Below are 18,660 nucleotides of genomic sequence, written 5' to 3' on the forward strand. Positions count from 1 at the left end.
CTCCCTTCGGGTCCTATCATATTCTTATGTGGGGAGTAAAGGAAGTAGATCATGAGTTGTTCCTAAAAGAAGGTGATCCAAGATTTTTATAACAATAACCTAATTGTCCATCATTATATTATTGTATTGATAATAAAAATCTCAATAATAGCTAGCTAGATTCGAAGGTTTACATAAAGATGCATGACGCTTTTTAAGTTGGCCCTGTTAAACACTTGCTCATAGCAAATTTGGTCAAGGATAGAGTTCCATTTCACACATACAGCATAATTTACAAAAACATTATCTTTAGCTTGGAATGTGCTGTGTCGTATATACATATGAACTGCATAGCTAGACGAGAAATGTTCCAAGTATTGAGAGAGACATGCATTTGATTTCTTTGATGAGGTTGTCATATCGGAACAAACACAGCATTCTTGATTCTTCCATCGATTTCTTATAACGCAAAGACAACCACGTGTTTATCTAACTCAAATATACGCATCTCAAAGTCCAAGATTGTGGAGAACTAGAAATCTCACTGTGTTGAGATCAATGATCGAGATGCCTCACCATTTTCTGTCATTGATTCATTTCCTTACTATAATTTTCTCTTCTTTTTCATCCCCAACACCACTTAATCACTAATCGGGAAAGAAAGTCCCAATTAACTTAATTATTTCTTAATCTCCATTCTCCACCTTCAACTTCATGATATCACCATCCACTATCTGGGAATTGTGGCAAACTCCCTCCTTAGATGCCCCTTCATGTATAATGCCATACATCTCACCAGTGAATGGGCTGGATAAAGATCAAGAAAAGCCCATTAATTTGGAAGTTCTGGAGCATAAAATGCGTCTCCTGGCCCAAATCAAAGTTAGCTCCACCAACCTGCTTTAGGTCCACGGTTGGTTAGAAACACAGACCCAAGGTTTCATGTCAAGCAAGGAATGTGTTTCTCGTGTTCTTCTTGATTGATTCAACCTCGCACTGTCAAAATATTTTGGAGAAAATTCAGTTTAACTCTCAGTGGTTTTGAGCTTTTTTTTTACCAGCTCCTTCCTTTTTACCAGAGCTATCAAATCGGTGTTGGAAGTCCTTCCTCATGCAGTCTGAACTTTTGGAAACATATATCATGATGTTTGGTGTTTTCCTGCTCAAATTAGGAATTAAAGTTATAGACATGGTAATGTACTCTAGCTTTATGTTCATGTCATTCTTCAATGGTGGAGGTGAGCGCACATTTTGGTGGGGTGTCAACAATTTATCAATATTAATGACAAGAAATAAAGAAAAATGGGAGGATTAATCTGGACATTTGAAATGTATTTCGGAAGATCTAAATACTGTAATTGGACACTGCTAATTACAAAATCATGGTGCCAACTAGGCGTCATATAACGTATAGACATACAGTAGAAAAATGGGAGGAGATATCAGATATGGCGGATGAGTTTCTTCCACCTCATTTTTTTTGGCATTGTTAGCAATAAAGTCACCACGGTTTTTGTATTATTCTTGGTTTACACTAATACAGCATGACAATTAATTGATAGATGTTATTTATTGGGGTGATATATGTAAGATATACGTTTTGATTCCTTTGGAAACACACACTTAATACATATTGTTTTGGTAATTGCATATATGAGACCGCAATTGGTCAAATGCAAACTCCTTCATATATCCTTGATTCCGTTCCAAGTCTATTCAATCGGTATCCCTAGAAATTAATATAATGACTCACGTTCTTACTGTTTCAATTTGTAAAAATCACTAACATTAGCCAAAACGCTCAACACCTCAAGGAAGACCCCATTTGCCAGAACACACTTAAACATAATCACAAGAAAAATTCGAGCAAAAAAAGAAAGAAATCCAATGCAAAAATAGAAACCTATGCAACAAACAAAAGGAAAGCAGAGTAGAGAGATGATTATCACAAAGACGCAGAGAGAAAAGGAGAATATATATATATATATATATATATATGATTTTGATGGTAGAGGAAGTAACTGCAGCAGGAACAGTAACTCCTCTCTTCTGTGGGCTGTTTTGAGCTACACACCAATCAAATCCGCGGGTTCAGGACTTCACCAGTAGCACTAAAATCCACCGTGACGCACATTATCCTTTACTTTTTTCACAAAAATAAAAAAAGTACAGTAGTACTGACGATAACGGCGGGAGGGCAGTTTGGTAAAATTTCCAACTGGGGAAGCCAAGTTGCGTACGCCGTAAATGCCAACAGCGCTTTGACAAGTATAAATCTTTATTATGCGTTAAAATAAAAAGCTCCCACACCCAAAACAAGAAGAAGAGGAAGAAGAAGCAAAGTAGAAAATGCAGATCAGAGCATATAAAACCAATCAATAAAAAAGAAAACCAACCCTATCAGAAGAAAAAAAAAACCAATTTCCGGGGCCATTGTTTCCGGTGCTGTCTTTCTCTCTCTATCTCAGGTACCCATCTTTCTCTCTATTTTTATTTTTTATTTTTGTGCATTTTTATTTATGTGTGTGTAATAATGTCGGAGATTTTGTCTTTTGTTTGTTTTGCATGGATTCGAATCTGATTTGAGGAGTTTGTGAAGTGAAGGTGTTTGGTTCTGTTTTCTGTGTTCCTGTCGTGTTGGATTTTTTTGGGGGATTTTTTTTGTAAGATTTGGATTTGTTTGGTTGGGTTTGTGTACAATTTGGGTCAATTTGAGCTCAATTGGGTAGGAATTGGATGATTAGAGAGTCAAAAGGATGTAAAAATTCGATTTTTTTGGTGATGAATGTTGGTGTAATTGAGAATAGTTTGGAGGAAAATCAAATCTGGGGTTTTTGTTGCTGGGATTTCAATGTTGTAGGCAGATCGGTGACTGGAAATAATTGATCAATAAAAATTACAGACAATTTTTCTATTTTTTTGGTCTAATGTGATTAGATTTTGGGAATTTTGGGGATTGGATTTGATTTGTGGATTTTTGGTGCTTTTTTTGGTGGAAACAGATGGTAAAGGGAGGGAAAGTTAGTTCCAAGCGCAGAGTCAAGCCCCGAATTCGGTCAAACTATAAGGGTTCCGATGATTCGGATGAAGATTATGTAGTTTCAGATGAAGAAAAGCTAGCATCGGAGGATTTGGAGGAGGATCATTGTTCCTTGGATGGGAATGCGTCCGAAGATAGCTTTGGTAGTTTTGTGGAGGAGGAAGAGAAAGTGGGATGGGTGAGGAAAAACAGTAGATCAAGAAGCAAAAAGGGTGTTGGTAGATTAATTGAGGAGGGGGAAGAGGAGGAATATGAAGAGGAAATCAAAAAGGTGAGAAAGAATGGTAGATCTAGAGCCAAAAAGGGTATTCATAAATTTATTGGGGATGAAGAGGAGGAGGAGGATGAGCAGGAGTGGGAGGAAGATGAAGATGAAGAGGAAATAAAGGTCAGAAAGAATGGTAGATCCAGAGCAAAAAAGGGTAAACATACACATATTGTGGACGAGGATGAGGAGGATGAGCCATATGAGTTGGAAGAGGAGGACGAAGAAGTAGAAGATGACGAAGAAGAAGAGAAAGAGGTTAAAAAGGTGGCTCGATCAAAGTCCCAAAAGGGTTTCTCTTCTAGGCAGAAAAATGGGATTAAACCATCACAAAAGAGGAGAAGGACTAAAGATGAAGAAATGGCAGATCAGGATTATGAAGTAGAGGAAGAAGAAGAAGAAGAAGAAGATGACTATGATGAGGAATTTGCACCCGATGAAGATGATTATTCAGATGTAGAAGATGAATCAAGGATGAAAAAGAAGAAAACTAATTTGAAAGTGGGCAAATGGCGTTTGAAGAAAAAAGGTCCTATAAGAAGGAAATCAAAGAAGCCTTTAAGAAAGAAACAGAAAAAGAATCGTACATTAAAGAGGAAAGTAAGATCTGATGATGATTTTACAGATAGTATCTTGCCTGTTAGAGAAGTCAAGGAGAAAAAAGAGCCAAAGAAAAGGAGGAGATATCTTGCAACATCCGATTCAGATTTCATGTCTTCTGAATCATGTGATGGTGATTACACCATTTCTGAGGAAGAGAGAGAGCAAGTGAGGGAAGCAATGCAGTTGTGCAGAAGTGTAGAACCTAATTTTAGAAGCTCATTAGAGTGTGACAGAAATCAGGAGAATGAGGTTGTACAGCCAGCAAGAAAGCCTCCTGGTAGGAAAGGTAAAGAAAAGATTGAGCAAGTGAAGGTCAAGGTGGTTAAGCAGGTCTGTGGAATTTGTCTCTCTGAGGAAGATGGGAGAAGAGTGCGGGGAACACTAGACTGCTGCACTCATTATTTTTGTTTTTCCTGCATCATGGAATGGGGCAAAGTGGAATCTCGCTGCCCGTTATGCAAGCAGAGGTTCAAAACAATTAGTAAGCCCACAAGAGCTGGAGCTGATTTGAGAGAAGTGTCGGTAACAGTCCCTGAGCGTGATCAGGTATCTTGTCTCTCTATTTTCTTGACGGGCTGTATTTTGTGTTCTCCTTATTGCAATTTATTAATCTCAGATGGGTTTATTTCTATATGCAGGTTTATCAGCCAACGGAAGAAGAACTGAGAAGCTATCTTGACCCTTATGAGAATGTGATTTGTACAGAATGTCATGAAGGTGGAGATGATGGGCTCATGCTACTCTGTGACGTGTGTGATTCACCTGCTCACACCTATTGTGTTGGTCTTGGGCAGGAAGTACCTGAAGGGAATTGGTATTGTGAAGGTTGTAGACCTGTTGCTCTCGGATCCTCAAGTTCCCAGAATCAAGGTTGGTTGACTGAGCAGAGAACTACAAACAACATCTTGCCTACTAGACACTTGCCTGCTGCAAGTTTCGGTGAAGGTTTAGAGATAGACCTTAATTCATTGTCCTCTCCTCGTTCCTATATTGCTCCAGGATTTGGGAATTCTTCTTCGTCTTGGTTTCATGTTGGAGGTTTTCAAGCAGCTTCCCCGGGATCCGGGGCAGGGGCACCAACTCTGTCAGGAAGACGTCAAATTCACCGTCATATTCACCAGTTGCTTTCCGCTAATAGAATGAACATAGTTCACAGTAGAAATGAGAGGAATTTGTCTGGTAATTTGAATACTGATACCTTAAATGCTCAAACTGCTCAGGGGAGGGAAACAATAGTTCAGCATGCAAGGACAGACGGAATGAGCAGATCCTTTCACACATTCTTTGATGAGAGATTACAAGAAGATCCCTCACGACAATTGCAGGATAATGAAATATTTTTGTCACCAAGCCATCAGAGAAGGCAAGTAATCCAGGAGGCAACTACAACTTCTGCTGATCGACCTAGCAATGGAACATTATGGCCTGGACTTGCAGAGAACACAATATCAGGTCATGTGCAAACAAACCACTTCACCAGTAGGCCAAATATTGGTTGCGATGGTGATATGTCCCCTAATACACTTATGGGATCGAGTGATTTTCATAGAGCGAAGGAACAACTGCAATCATTGGTCATAAGCCACTTAAAAGAATTGTCTTGCGGTAAAGAATTAGGTATGTGGAGCTCTCAACTGCAATGTAAACATCTAGACCAGTTTTGAACTCTTGAGCCATATTGAATGGTTCAGGGATGCATTTCTACATTGGAAGCCTTTGTCTAAATCCATTGTTTATTCTTATGATTTCTAAGTGCTTATGAATTATGTGGTTTCAATACATTAAAACTCTTTTTTTGTGTGTTTCAGGCCAAAGTACTACTACTTTTGAGGACATTGCAAGGAGTGCTATGCAGACCATCCTAGCTGCATGCGAACTGGAGCACGTCGTCGGTGATGTAGTTCCCGTGCCGCCTCCATCACCCTGTCCTCACATTGAATTAGTGGTGGGAAAGTCAAGTCTGATGAGGGGTTTCTGTTCATCTTGTTTCACACAATTTGTTGAAGATGTCGTAAAGAAGGTCATGGAAAAAAAAATATCACCATGGTTGACATTAGCTCTCTAGGTATAGATGCAGCAAGGGTGACCCCTTTTCCCCATTTTGCTAGGAATGTAGAACATCGTTTCTTTTAACTTGTTTATAGATTTAACTCCAAACGACTCATTCATAATCAATCCAATTGTTTAGATAGCACAATTCAAATAACTCAGTGCAACTATTGTGAATAAATCTGCTTCAAATTGTTTGTTGAAGATGTCCAATTCTACCAACCACTTATCCCTAATAAAAGTTGTAAAGGGCATTTGTTTTCTAGTTGATTGGTAGTGGAGATGGTTGGCCTTTGACTCAACAACTCAATAAGTTTCAGCCATCCACTACAAACTGCATCGCATCATACACAGCAACACATTCATTTCTCATTATTCATTCTCAAGGCTGCACTACTTTCTGTTTCTGATTCCCATTCCCACGATATAACCAAACAAATGGAATCCACGATTGTTTCTATGACTAGTTCTTAATGTTACACAAAGAATGGTATCATTTCCATTCCTTCAACCAAGCAAACACCTTCTGACCTGTATGCAAGAAGAGGTTCGGGGGGACAAAATAATGAAAAGCAAAATGACTTTTTTCTTTCATTTAAAACCTTAACGACCTGAAAATAAACTGATAGTATCAAGCTTTGTTCAGGCCTATAAACTAAAGTTAACATGCCCACATAATTACACTCAACACTCAACTCCTACAGCTTATTCAACACTGTGTTTCATACATCGGCAAAGTCGCTACAAACAACGAACAGAAGGTGGGGGCTCTCTGTTGTGAAACTCCACTTCATAACCCATCATCAAGGATGGTGGCCAACAACAGCCCCTGAACAAATTCACATCTTTTTATTTTCTCTTGCTTATCCTTGACAGACATAGGAGGTGCCTGCACAGTTCTGAAGACCGAATAGCAAGCATTAGACTCAAGAACTTGTAAAATGAAAAGACCAGAGAAATCAAGCATACAAAAAATATTGAATACAATTTGCATATGCAACTATCCTAAAGGTATTCAGCTTAATCATCTGTTCACACATATACTTTGCCAAAGAAAAGATAATGATTAAAGCATGGTACAAGTATAGGGCACCTAAAAGCTATTAAGCATGAACACAACCAGAGTTTGTATTGATTGCTCCTTAAAGCGACTTTTACCATAGAATCTGAAGGCTATGAAGTACGAACACAGCACATCTCAATTGGAGGAACCAAATAAACAAAACAACAATCTTTCTTTATACATCTCACAGATTACAGGCAGATTGAACAAAAAAAATTGATTGGCTGAGGCATCCAGCTATTTTGTTGGGTTTGAAGATTTAAGCCAGATGAGAGTCAAGTTCTAGGCACATCAAAAGCACTTGGAGATTTAATAACTTACTGTTCTAATACTTTCTCTGTGCTTTTCTTGGCTAAGCTTGTTTCAGTTGAAAAGTGAGGCTGAACACTGACAAAATCATCAGCCATGGGCAAAATAAATGATGACAACAATGGATCGGCTGCTACATTGTTAAGTAAACAGGAATTGCCCCCAAAGAGAGACTGCAAGTTTCCTTCCCGCAGTTCTTTCCTCAACAACGATAGTGTTGAATGAGCTCCACCTTTCCGTGTTTTCCTCTTGCGCTGCATGTAATCAGTTGTTAAGGAATTCAGAGCATTTGGGTCAAATTTTCATTTGATCAATATTTCCGCAAATTCTCAGCCATATGAATGATATGATGATAACCAAGAAAGAAAAGATCCAAATTTAATTAAAGTAAATCATCACTAAGGCAAATTTATTGATCTTCATAAATGATATACTTGGATTTCTGGAAGGAGTTCACAGATAGGGAAGAAACGTGAAATGCTCAGATAAAGCCTGTTTTGGGGAATAAATAAGGTAATTCAACTTTGGAACATTTATCATATTTATCAGACTCCATACCTATCAAGCTACATGGTAAGTATATATAGGTTTATGGCATATGGAATGCTAAAACCTTGCAATGAAACATACAATAAAATTTGACAAAACAAGATATCAGAAACCATCTGAAGAGGGTGAATCACCCAAAAAACTTCCATTGACCCGAAAAATTAACTATGACAGGAAAATTAAAAAAAAAAAATCTGTGAGACACAATAACTCAATAGAGAAGGATATCTTGAATATATTCCCATGTTGTAGGGTAATGTGCGCAACCATATCAATCCCAACACGCAATGAACAAACAGGGCACACCTGCAAATACACACCTTGAGTAAAGTTAAGCTTGAAATAACCATCCTCGTTGTAAATAATTTGTTTTATGTAACAACTAACATATCTTAGCAAGTAGTAGCAACTACACCTAGCTCAACGTAAGTTATCTAGTTCTCAAGTATTTAATCACCAGAATACTACGCTAATCTCAGGTTCAACCTCACTGGTGGGGGAAATTTCACTCTTTTCTGGATTATTCCATAAAAAAATAGGCCAAAACTCATGTGGATATGCAAGTTCACATCAGTTATGGTACTGGAAACTAATGCTCATATCTCTCCAAAGACTTGATCCTTCAGAACCAAAACCAAAGTTTCGTATGTGATTCTCACCACTCAAAACATATAAGGAACTACAACACCAATTGAGCAAATAATATAGCATTGGCCGTTTGGACTATTGAAGAATTTCAGGAGCTAAAGTATACTGTTTGGATTGTAAAAAGTAATATCTCTCCCATTCATGATTCATCTGATAACAACTAGCAGGGTTTAGATTGGATGATTTTGTAAATACAACTAAGAAAGCTTGTCATAAACAGTCATCTTACTAAATTGATGCTTGGAGTTGAGCATACTTTTCCTAGAAAAAAAAATCATTCACTACTTCACTAGATAATTATGAAAGGGTGACCTTAATAATCAGTGACATAATATGTATAATGTATGTGTACGGTATACCAAAGCAAGTAAACTTTACTATACCTTCTTCCAAAATAAAAACTCTACTTTACGTTGAGGTCAATATATTAAGCTTAGCTACTATCGAAAGATAAGAAACAGGAGTCATACCCCATTCTTTGCCTCCACAGGGTGCTCTTCATCTATGTGGCAGCACAATCCCACAATATCATAGTATTCAGAGCAAAATGGGCATGAAAACTCCTCCCTGATATCGTCATCCCCATCAATTTCTTCAAACCCCATGTACATATCTGCATTTGCGCAAAACAATGTTATAGTACAACATACATTCATCACAACTATAGGCCATTGATCGGCCGAGTAAAGGCAACAACAAACCCAACATTCAAACAGCAAAGCAACAAGGATACAAACAACACCTCAATGTTTAAACCATTCCTCATTGTATTCAACAAAGTCGGAACAAACACAAATGAAGCCAAATAGTTTGAGTTCAGCTCAATCCAGTAATTTGGCCACTCAAAAAATTAGTAGCAAGCTCAATTAATTACATTTCCATATATCCCAAAAAGCTGGGAAGTGATAAAAATTCAATCTTTTATGCGAAAAAATAAAATTCAAGCTACAAATTTCTCTCATTCTAATTCACACACACAGATACAATCCACACTAATCCAATCCATTAAACAAAAAAATAACATTTTAATTAACATTTCATCAGCTAAAAACAAGCATCAAACCAAAACCAATAAAAAAAAAGATCAAAACTTGACGACAAAATCGAAAGGGAGCTGACCAGATCGAGATTGCAGAGCAGATTGGTAACGCTTGGACGCGCTGGAAAGACGAGCGCTCCATGAATCACTGTCCATAATTTTCTTTAGGTCTTTTTAATCTAATTAAAAAATTGGATTATATGTTTCGAATTCGAATCGCCGATCTCTGAGGAAGACAGGAAATCCAATCAGGGGGATAAAGTCGGAGGCTTTAAGGCGGCGGCGACGGCGATGGAAGCGGTGGTGGTTAATCTGAGGAGCTCTAATTTGATATTGAAATTGAAAAAGGGGTGTTGTGTGTAATTTGGGGTATTTACATGAGTTGGAGGAAGAAGACAAATGGCCCAGCTGAGTATATTAATCACATGATGTGTGTAACAACCCTATATGGTTGTATCATATAGTTGAGATATTGATCACTCCCATGCTTTTATTATTTTATTTTTTTTAGATTTCACCATAAAATACGTCTCACTAAAAATATCCGATCATGTGCATATAAACACAGCTTTCACTCTCCTTGAGCAATGTAGCATTTGTGACCTACTTACCTTATAGCTTCTTAGCCAAATACACAATGTGGTTGCCCATGAAAGGCATAATGTCATAGTGGCGGCTTAAGCTTGATAAGTATGTATGGATGTATGTATGTACAATATGTTCAATATTAAGCTTTCTCACGATGAACTTTATTTACAAAATATTTACCATTAGGTATTAAACTGTCCAAGTATCCAAACATTATATACTACGAGAGAAATTTACTTATTTACCCAACATTATAAGAAAGTTGTTCAGAAAACAATTTTGTGAATCTTCATCTAAACAATTTTGTGAATCTTCATCTAAACAATTTTGTGAAAAGAAAACAGTTTTGTGAAGAAGGTTCGCTGTGAACTTCCTTATTTACAGTTTACCTTAGCTTACATTTCAGCTCCTATCAACTTCCTTGACAAAATTGTTTAAAGAAAACCAAAATGAGGGGCTTATTAGTAAATTGACCATCCCCGCCGAGCCCAGAAATTGTAACCAACTCTGACCGAAACCAACAACAAAATCACACACCATCCTCCTTCCCCTTTCATTCCCATTTCGCCGGGCGCACGTGACTCGCCGTCGCTGCAACCTCTCCCCCCGGATCTCCGATCACGTGACTACCTTCCCCCCCTCCGATCTCAAGTGAATCCACAGCAACCTTTCTGATTCCAAATCTGAATCGGAGCTCTCTCTCTCTCTCCGTCCATGTCGGGATTGACGGCGAGGAATCGGACTGTGCTTTTCAAAAAGTACCGGGATGAGTCGAGGACCGGCCGTCCTCCGTCGAGCTCGTCGGTCTCCACCAGCTCCGGCGGCCGAGGTCCGGTCATCGAATTGACATCGCTTGTGAATCAGAATCGGTCCTATGCTCCGCTCAGTACTGAAGATCCCGGTAATTCCAGGTCTATATCTCTCTCTGTTGATCTATCTCTGGATTTGATTTAAGCTGATTGAAGCTGCGTGTGTGATTTAGTCTAGCGATTCTGAATTGGAATTGTGGAAATGTGTGGTTTAGTGGAGCTTAATTAAGTGAATGTAGATTATGTTATGTTTAATTGTAATGTTTAGATAGGAATTGAAGGCTGGTTTATTAGATCAGAGTTGTTAACATTTCGGCATTGGTTGTTTGAATGTGTAAGGATGTTAATCTGTGAGGTGCAGATTAAGTTAGAAGCTGCTTGTTTCGATAGAGTTTAGGAGTTTAAGTTTACGGAGATTATTCCTAGTGATTTGAGTTAGATTCAAACAGTTTAGCCCTATGAGCTGTTGAAATGGCTTGGGATCCTGCTTTCCTTTTTTCCCTAAATTGTATGCACATAATTGCAATCAATTGCTGCAAATATGCATTTTTTGTTTTTTTTTTTGTTGCGGATGTATGAAGGTGTGTTTTATTCTATTGGATGTGCAGTAGGGGTGCACTTACTGTTGGTCTACCGCCAGCATGGGTGGATGTATCAGAAGAAATAGCAGTAAATCTGCAGCGGGCACGGGGAAAAATGACTGAGCTGTCCAAGGCTCATGCAAAGGCTTTACTGCCAAAATTCGTAGATGGTAGAGATGATCAACGTTTGATTGAGAGTCTTACACAAGAAATAACTGGATTAATAACGAGATCTCAAAAGAGACTACAAAGACTTTCTGCAGCTGGGCCTTCAGAAGATGCAAATGTTAGAAAAAACGTGCAGGTATGCCTCAAGAGTGATTAGATACTTTTTATTAGCTCTACTGCAACAATTATGCTTGATTTTCCCTGGGTTTCTATGTTTGCTTCTTGACCTTGAGACACATGTTACTGTCTCTTATTCTCCTCTTGGTCTTGATGCCACACTTTTCAAATTAGTGCACACAAGCCACATTATAGATTATAACCGATTGTTTGTATTTCAAATCCTCATCACTATCTGATGATCCCCGGAGATGGGATTATCAGAATTTCTTCTTTGTACTTCACTTTGCTGGTGGTTGTGAGAAAGTAACCAGACTGGATCTGGCAGGTTTTATATAAACACCTTGCTCTGTTGAGGAGGAAGAAATGAACTTTCCCAGTTTCATATTTAGTAGAATTTCTTTGCATGGGTTTATTCTGCTCTGTAAATGAACGTATCTTAAGGAATAGTGTTATTGTCTGCTTGTTTGTTTTGCAGGTATCTCTTGCTACAGACCTTCAGAGCCTCTCTAATGAGCTTCGTAAGAAACAATCAAATTATTTGAAATCCCTCAAACGGCAAAATGAGGTTTGTATACAAATTTGACCTTTATGATCATTTAACTGATTTAAGTTTATAATTACTCTTGCTTCATAGTTCATATGTTATATCCTCATATACTTTTGGCACATTGCATGAAGATTTCAGGCATTCATTAGTACTTGTAGAAGTCCGCTTGACTGAGTATTGATCACTTGGTAACTTTTGGTAATGTAGGGACAAGATGGGGTTGACCTTGAGATGAACCTAAATGGAAGTAGATCAAGAATGGACGGTGATGATGCTGATGAAACAGTATGTTCTGTCTTTTTATGGTTTTGACCTCTTATCAATCATGATTTGTATGACGAACCAATACTGGAAATATTAATAATATTAAAAGAAGCATGTATCTGGAAATCACCCCGTTAATACTTTCTTAAACTTAACCTTGGTTGAATGGTTTTTTATTATAAGTAAAATTTTCTCTCAGATGTATCATGAGCGTGAGACGGCTCAGATTAAGAAACATGAAGCATTCACAGCAGAGAGGGAAAGAGAAATCCATCAGGCAAGTTGAATTTTTCGCACACATGGAATGTTGTTATTGCACTGTGCTTGATCGTTCCTTTTTCACTACTAACTGATACCTTCACCCTTTCCAACAGGTTGTTGAATCTGTGAATGAGCTTGCTCAGATCATGAAGGATCTATCAGTTCTAGTGATAGACCAGGTTAACACCAATCTGCTGTCAACACTTGAAATTTCAAGACTATTTAGTCTCTAATTAAATATCTATCTCCAAACAGGGCACTATCGTTGATAGGATAGACTACAACATTCAGAATGTTGCCAGTACAGTTGAGGACGGACTCAAACAATTGCAAAAGGTCACTATCTTTTTTTCTTTTCTTTTTTTATCACTGTACTTAAGCTATGAGTTGTTTACGCACTGTACTGTTGTGTTTTTTCTAACGGAAATACGGAATTTCAGGCTGAGAGAACACAGAAACAAGGAGGAATGGTGATGTGTGCTACAGTACTCGTAATCATGTGCGCTGTCATGTTGGTTCTCCTAGTTCTCAAGGAGATTATTTTTTGATCTGAGAGGACAGTCAGTTCCAGATTTTGATCACATTCTGATTTTCATAACCTTTCCTTGAGAGACTTCGACGCGAGAAGTGATGCTCTCCCCGGCAGAGGAGAGGGGTTTTGGTGTGCCCTAGGGAGATATACTGCATTATAATTATTAGTTTGTTGTATCCTCTATACGACTGGGTATTATTGAACAGAGGGAGGGGGAAGGGTGGTGATTGGTTGGGGAATGAATGCCCTGAAAATTGTATAGAGCACATATTGTAACGTTGTTACTTGAGGAAGGGTGATTACCGACAAATATATGTTGATTCTTTTCATTTTCATTTGTCCGGGATATTAGTCCTATGGTTCTCCAGCGCCATACACCAAGATGAGGGGCTTGTATTTGTGTCCTGATGAATTTACTCATTCAAATAAAACAGATGAGGAGCTCTTATTTGTTTCGCAGTGAATGCATTTACTGATCATATAAAACTGCAATACTTCAGTTCTTGGGGGCCAAGCATCCTCTCTAACATTATGATTTACAGCATTAGCTTTTAGACATTGTAGATTTGAAACTTCAACTTTAGTTGTAGAAATTAAATGATATGGAACAGTTAAAAAGTTAAAACTAGCGCACTGCAAACCAAGAAATAAGCTCATTGTAGTGCTAGTATCATTCAAGAACTAAGCTAATTTCAGGCCAAACCAAACATAATAAAGTTGATATCTCAAAAGGGAAAAGCATCCGGCATAATTCATTTTTCCTCTCCAAGTTAGATTGAGAGTTGCTAAGAATTACAGAAACAAGCATCAATCCACAGATTCTGGTGCAGTGAGGAAGTTTATTGTTCTGTCATTGTAAATCCAATTCAACATACATCAGTTTATTGTGGTGATTGAATGAATGACTATCTGTATGAATGTATTAAAATTACAACATTTTTCTTTTCAACCCTACCCTAATTGGGGTCATTGACATCCCCAAGGAATCTTGATATCTAACCTCAAGCTCTTCAAGAGGCATCCCATATTATCCTGCCACTAGGTCATTTGATAAAGTTGCAAATAAACCAAGCAGGGGCTTATCCTACCTAGAACTCTTCTTCTTCTTCGCATTGTCGATGTCCGAGAGTAAGAAAGATTGTTCAACTATGACTTTGGCAAGTGTCTGTTTCAGAATATAAGTTAACATTGGAAACACTTTTGACAATACTACCACATCTGACATGGCTCTGTGAGCTGAACCAACCAATGGGATCCCAAGGTGAACTCGAAGGTCTTGCAGTTTTAAAGATTTCGAAGAAGATTCTGATCCTGCAGAGTAGACATGAAGGCTTTAGTGTACCATAGACATCAGATACATTCCAAGCATGACCATATGTGTACACAAAGTCACAAACTAACAGACCTGTAGACTTCATTGCTTTCCGTGCCATAATAAGGCTGTCTGCAAAGAGCCAGTTTGAAGGGAACTTTTCACCGCAACGAAAGAATTCACTACGGAGAAAGGGCACATCAAAACTACGACCATTGTGAGCAACCAACATTACATAACCTCCCGGCTTTTGGCGGCTTCTGATATAGCTGAGTAAGATTGGTATAAGTTCCTTCATCCTGCATAGTTTCACAGAACGAAATTCATCAGATTACCTTCATTTTGGCATGCAATACCAATACTAGAAGTACAAACCTGCACAGCTTTCTTAAATTGATAGGCAACAGCACATGCATTGACCAGTTGATGTTGTGTGCATAGTGAAGTGATGTGCCGATCGTGATATGCATGGTCAGACAATCCCAGCCATCCAGTTGAGTACAGGTGGTTCCATACGGAAGCTGGGATTATGAGCGCTGCCAGAATAGCACACCTCTTACAAGGACTCTACCTCCTGAGCTAACTCAAAACACATATCTGATTTTCTTTACAGAAAGGTAAAATGATGCATGTGCTTGTTATTACTGCAGAACCAAAGAAGTACTTGGTTTATGTATGCAGAATACACAGACCAAGAAACCCCATTGATCTTTTCCCCTAATTTTTATAGTCTTCTTGCTCTCAGCTATCGGTTTCAGCCAATGGTTATAGTAAAACATGCTCATACATCACATTATATGTAACTTCTACAAAATCAATTCTCAAGCAGCAGATAACCCTGGACTTATATTCCAAGTTAAAAGAAACTCAGAATTGACATTAAATCTAAACAATCATGCCTCATAATGGAAGGCTTCAGATACTCTTGAAAACATCACTATACTAGAGGGAAAAAAATCTTGTACAGTAGGAAATGCAACCAGGAAACATTACCTCGGAACACCAGGTTTCCTGACCATATCTGTTGAAATTCCGTGAATTTTGGTTGTATTCCATGGAACTCCACGTTCAGGGTTTATCAGTGTCTGGAAAGTACTGTTTTCACCACCTTGAAGATCTTGAAGTGCAATCTCTATGATTCGATCATCTGTTCTACTAAAACCAGTAGTTTCAATGTCAAATATAATAGTTGTCACTAGATTGGCTAAATCTTCATTATCAGCAATCAATTCTCGAATGTCATGGTGTTGAGTCTTTTCATAATGACTTGTGTCAACCTTATTTATATTTACTGTGGCACTCGTTGAAGCTGTTGCATCCAACAACTCATGCCTAATCGTGCTCGGATTCCTGTGCTGGACAGTTTTGCTTCTTCCTTCTGTATTTGTTGTTAGAGGACTTCTAGTCCATTTCCTACTGTTTCCTCCATTAAGTGCATAAATTTTGAAACTTTGGGGCTTAGAACTATAACTGTACCCACAAGTCCTACTCAAAATGTTGAAGTTGTCATCCCAAAATTGAGCCAGGTTATAAAGTCCACATCTGGGAACTCTTGATAAAGAAAAGGTTCTCATCTTCACTCAATGATCATCAATGGGACGTTCAGAACCTAACAAAAAGCAATTTGCCTCAACCTGAAAATATGGAGAAGCAACAGATTACTACCTCAATAACCAGATAAATAAATGAAAACAGCATAACTAATTCAATAAATGGATACTAATCCACAGGCAAGTATGGATCGTGACCCTTCAGGGTTTTTCTCAGATCAAATGCACAGTACAGCAGGAATATTAAAACATGAACATGAACAAACATACTTCTCAAACAAATGTACACCATTTACATCACACAAATGTTTCCACCAGAAATCCAGACTGGTTCCAGTATTGTCTCGAACAACCAATAACTGAATTAAAATCTGATCTATTAAAACAAGATATCAAAGCATATTACAGTAGCTACACCATAGACACAGACTAATTTCTATTCTGGAAAATCAACCGCACACACTTTTGAATAGTACTTGGATGGAAATATGATCAAAGAGTCAAACTTTGAAACATTCTCATCCAATTTTAGACTTTTAGTTATAGACATATCCAAGTTAACCAATCTTATACAAACCAACTGAGCTGTAAATTCCAATGTCATCCAGATAGACTCCAAAACAAACCAAGCAAATGGAGAAAGTAAAGGTACAACCTTTAAGCTCAAAAAGAACAATTCAGATTGTAATCACAGGAGCCCATTTCAGAAAACAATGGGAAAGCTAATAGAAACGCATCAAAATCAATGCTTGGAACACCAAACAACAACACATCTGCTAGTCTAACATTCATTGCTTGAGAAAAGAGAAGAGTATCAATAACACAAAGTCACAAACAAAGCAACAACAGAGAGAGAGAGAGAGAGAAAGAGACTTGCCTGGTAGAATTCAACTACTAGAATTGGAAGAAGAAGAAGCCCATTTAGACAAGAAGTGGAGGATGGAAGTCTTAAATTTATAGAGAGAGAGAGAGAGAGAGAGAGAGAGAGAGATGAAATGGAATGGAAAATGAGTCGTGTGGAGTTAGAGGAAGGAGTTGGGAGACGTTTGCGGATCGCGTGCTGGATCCGGTTCTCCCTCGTCGACTTTGCACTAATATCCTTTTCTTCGGGAAAAAACTCTCTCTTACAAATTTTGAACCTTTTTTAATTATTATTATTATTATTTTCATTTTGCGTCTGAAATTCTCTGAGTTGCATTGAAAGGAATTACTGAATTAGAACTAGTACTATTGCTATAACATGTCAAATTCTATCAAGATGCCATGTGATTCATGTCACGCTTATTTTACTAACAATATAGGATCTTTTAATATGAAACAAGTTAGTTTTAGAACTTTCAAGATCATAAATCGCAATGTTTTTCATGTTCTTGTATCATAATAAGAGAGAATTACTACAAGTAAAGATCTTGATGAAGTTTGACATGTCATAACAATGTCATGACTTCTGAACCATATGAAGACCCACAATTGACATAATTTTCATCAACCTAATAAATTACTAATCATTAGAGAACATGGCATGCTTTAAGTCACTAGTGTATCTTAGTCTTCAAGGGGCTGAATGGACCGAAGGGAGCATCATCACTTGTAGAATACATTGCTTGAGATTGTAGGAAAAGCAGCAACCAAGTTACCAAGAGGCAAGAGTAGTGGTGCTTTACTAGCAAGCAAATGACAATTCACTTTATATTTACAGAATAACAGAAAGGTTAAAGTTCATTGCATAACAATGGTGACTGGTAAAATTAAGTAAGGGTAAAAGCCAAAGGGGACTTTGTTATGTGAGAGGAGCGTCAATGGAGTGGGCCTGTCAAGAGCTAGAATGGGGTTTGGACAGTTTTTAGAAAGAGGAAAGGTAGCTGCCCAAATGCCAAAAATATCACTCTTCATATGATTAAATATTAGGTGGGCATGAGTCTATTATCTATGGAAACTTGAACCACGGTTTTTACAAGTTAGACCACTGCCTTTGATTGGACTCATGCCTAATTTGTACTTCCACCCTGCTTTGCTACCAGAACTCCAGAAGCGTGGAAAGCAAATTCCAATTCCAAATTATAATCCATACAGGTGAGACTCGAGCATTGCCCTCAAGCATTTTGAAATGCTATTTTAATTTTAATTCCCAAGACTCCACTCAAACCCACTTGATTTCACTATTTGTTTGCGATTTGAGTCATTTGACATCAGAATTATCATATAAATGATTGTATTCTTCATACTGCTGGTAACTTTTTCCATATGAATGCAACTCATTTGATCAAAAAACAAGAGCACAAGTGCACAACTACGCAAGCAATTACAATTGGGACCTAATCAGATACCTTGATACAATAGCACTTGCTCTCACTCAAAGATTTTAGTTGTGGAATGTTCATTTT

At 37.9% G+C, this 18,660-nt stretch overlaps 4 protein-coding genes across 6 annotated transcripts; 2 read left to right on the forward strand and 2 right to left on the reverse strand.

The window, feature by feature from the left end:
* Positions 1-2,296: 2,296 nt before the first annotated feature.
* Positions 2,297-6,140, forward strand: LOC126797937 (uncharacterized). The gene is made up of 4 exons (XM_050524710.1): positions 2,297-2,447; positions 2,982-4,433; positions 4,526-5,504; positions 5,696-6,140. Exons 2-4 carry the CDS (start codon positions 2,982-2,984, stop codon positions 5,950-5,952), a joined length of 2,688 nt encoding a protein of 895 aa, XP_050380667.1. The 5' UTR covers positions 2,297-2,447; the 3' UTR covers positions 5,953-6,140.
* A 347-nt stretch (positions 6,141-6,487) lies between these two features.
* Positions 6,488-9,925, reverse strand: LOC126798171 (protein DEHYDRATION-INDUCED 19 homolog 3-like). The gene is made up of 5 exons (XM_050525036.1): positions 9,625-9,925; positions 8,976-9,118; positions 8,084-8,163; positions 7,321-7,566; positions 6,488-6,835 (listed from the first exon to the last, which is right to left on the reverse strand). The coding sequence occupies exons 1-5, from the start codon at positions 9,698-9,700 to the stop codon at positions 6,727-6,729; spliced, it is 654 nt and encodes a 217-aa protein (XP_050380993.1). The 5' UTR covers positions 9,701-9,925; the 3' UTR covers positions 6,488-6,726.
* A 734-nt stretch (positions 9,926-10,659) lies between these two features.
* On the forward strand, positions 10,660-13,873 carry LOC126798210 (syntaxin-43-like). 3 transcript variants are annotated; one of them, XM_050525100.1, is made up of 8 exons: positions 10,660-11,043; positions 11,550-11,826; positions 12,286-12,375; positions 12,565-12,642; positions 12,821-12,898; positions 12,996-13,061; positions 13,138-13,218; positions 13,323-13,873. In XM_050525100.1, exons 1-8 carry the CDS (start codon positions 10,847-10,849, stop codon positions 13,428-13,430), a joined length of 975 nt encoding a protein of 324 aa, XP_050381057.1. In that variant the 5' UTR covers positions 10,660-10,846; the 3' UTR covers positions 13,431-13,873. The 3 variants fall into 3 exon arrangements, with proteins under 3 accessions (XP_050381057.1, XP_050381058.1, XP_050381059.1); XM_050525101.1 differs by having other exon boundaries at positions 11,553-11,826; XM_050525102.1 differs by having other exon boundaries at positions 10,885-11,033.
* A 352-nt stretch (positions 13,874-14,225) lies between these two features.
* LOC126799020 (exonuclease DPD1, chloroplastic/mitochondrial-like) lies at positions 14,226-17,362 on the reverse strand. The gene is made up of 4 exons (XM_050526129.1): positions 17,154-17,362; positions 15,720-16,360; positions 14,820-15,025; positions 14,226-14,725 (listed from the first exon to the last, which is right to left on the reverse strand). The coding sequence occupies exons 2-4, from the start codon at positions 16,298-16,300 to the stop codon at positions 14,499-14,501; spliced, it is 1,014 nt and encodes a 337-aa protein (XP_050382086.1). The 5' UTR covers positions 16,301-16,360; positions 17,154-17,362; the 3' UTR covers positions 14,226-14,498.
* Between the last annotated feature and the right edge of the window lie 1,298 nt (positions 17,363-18,660).

The sequence above is a fragment of the Argentina anserina genome, chromosome 6, assembly GCF_933775445.1.
Source record: "Argentina anserina chromosome 6, drPotAnse1.1, whole genome shotgun sequence".
NCBI lineage: Eukaryota > Viridiplantae > Streptophyta > Magnoliopsida > Rosales > Rosaceae > Argentina > Argentina anserina.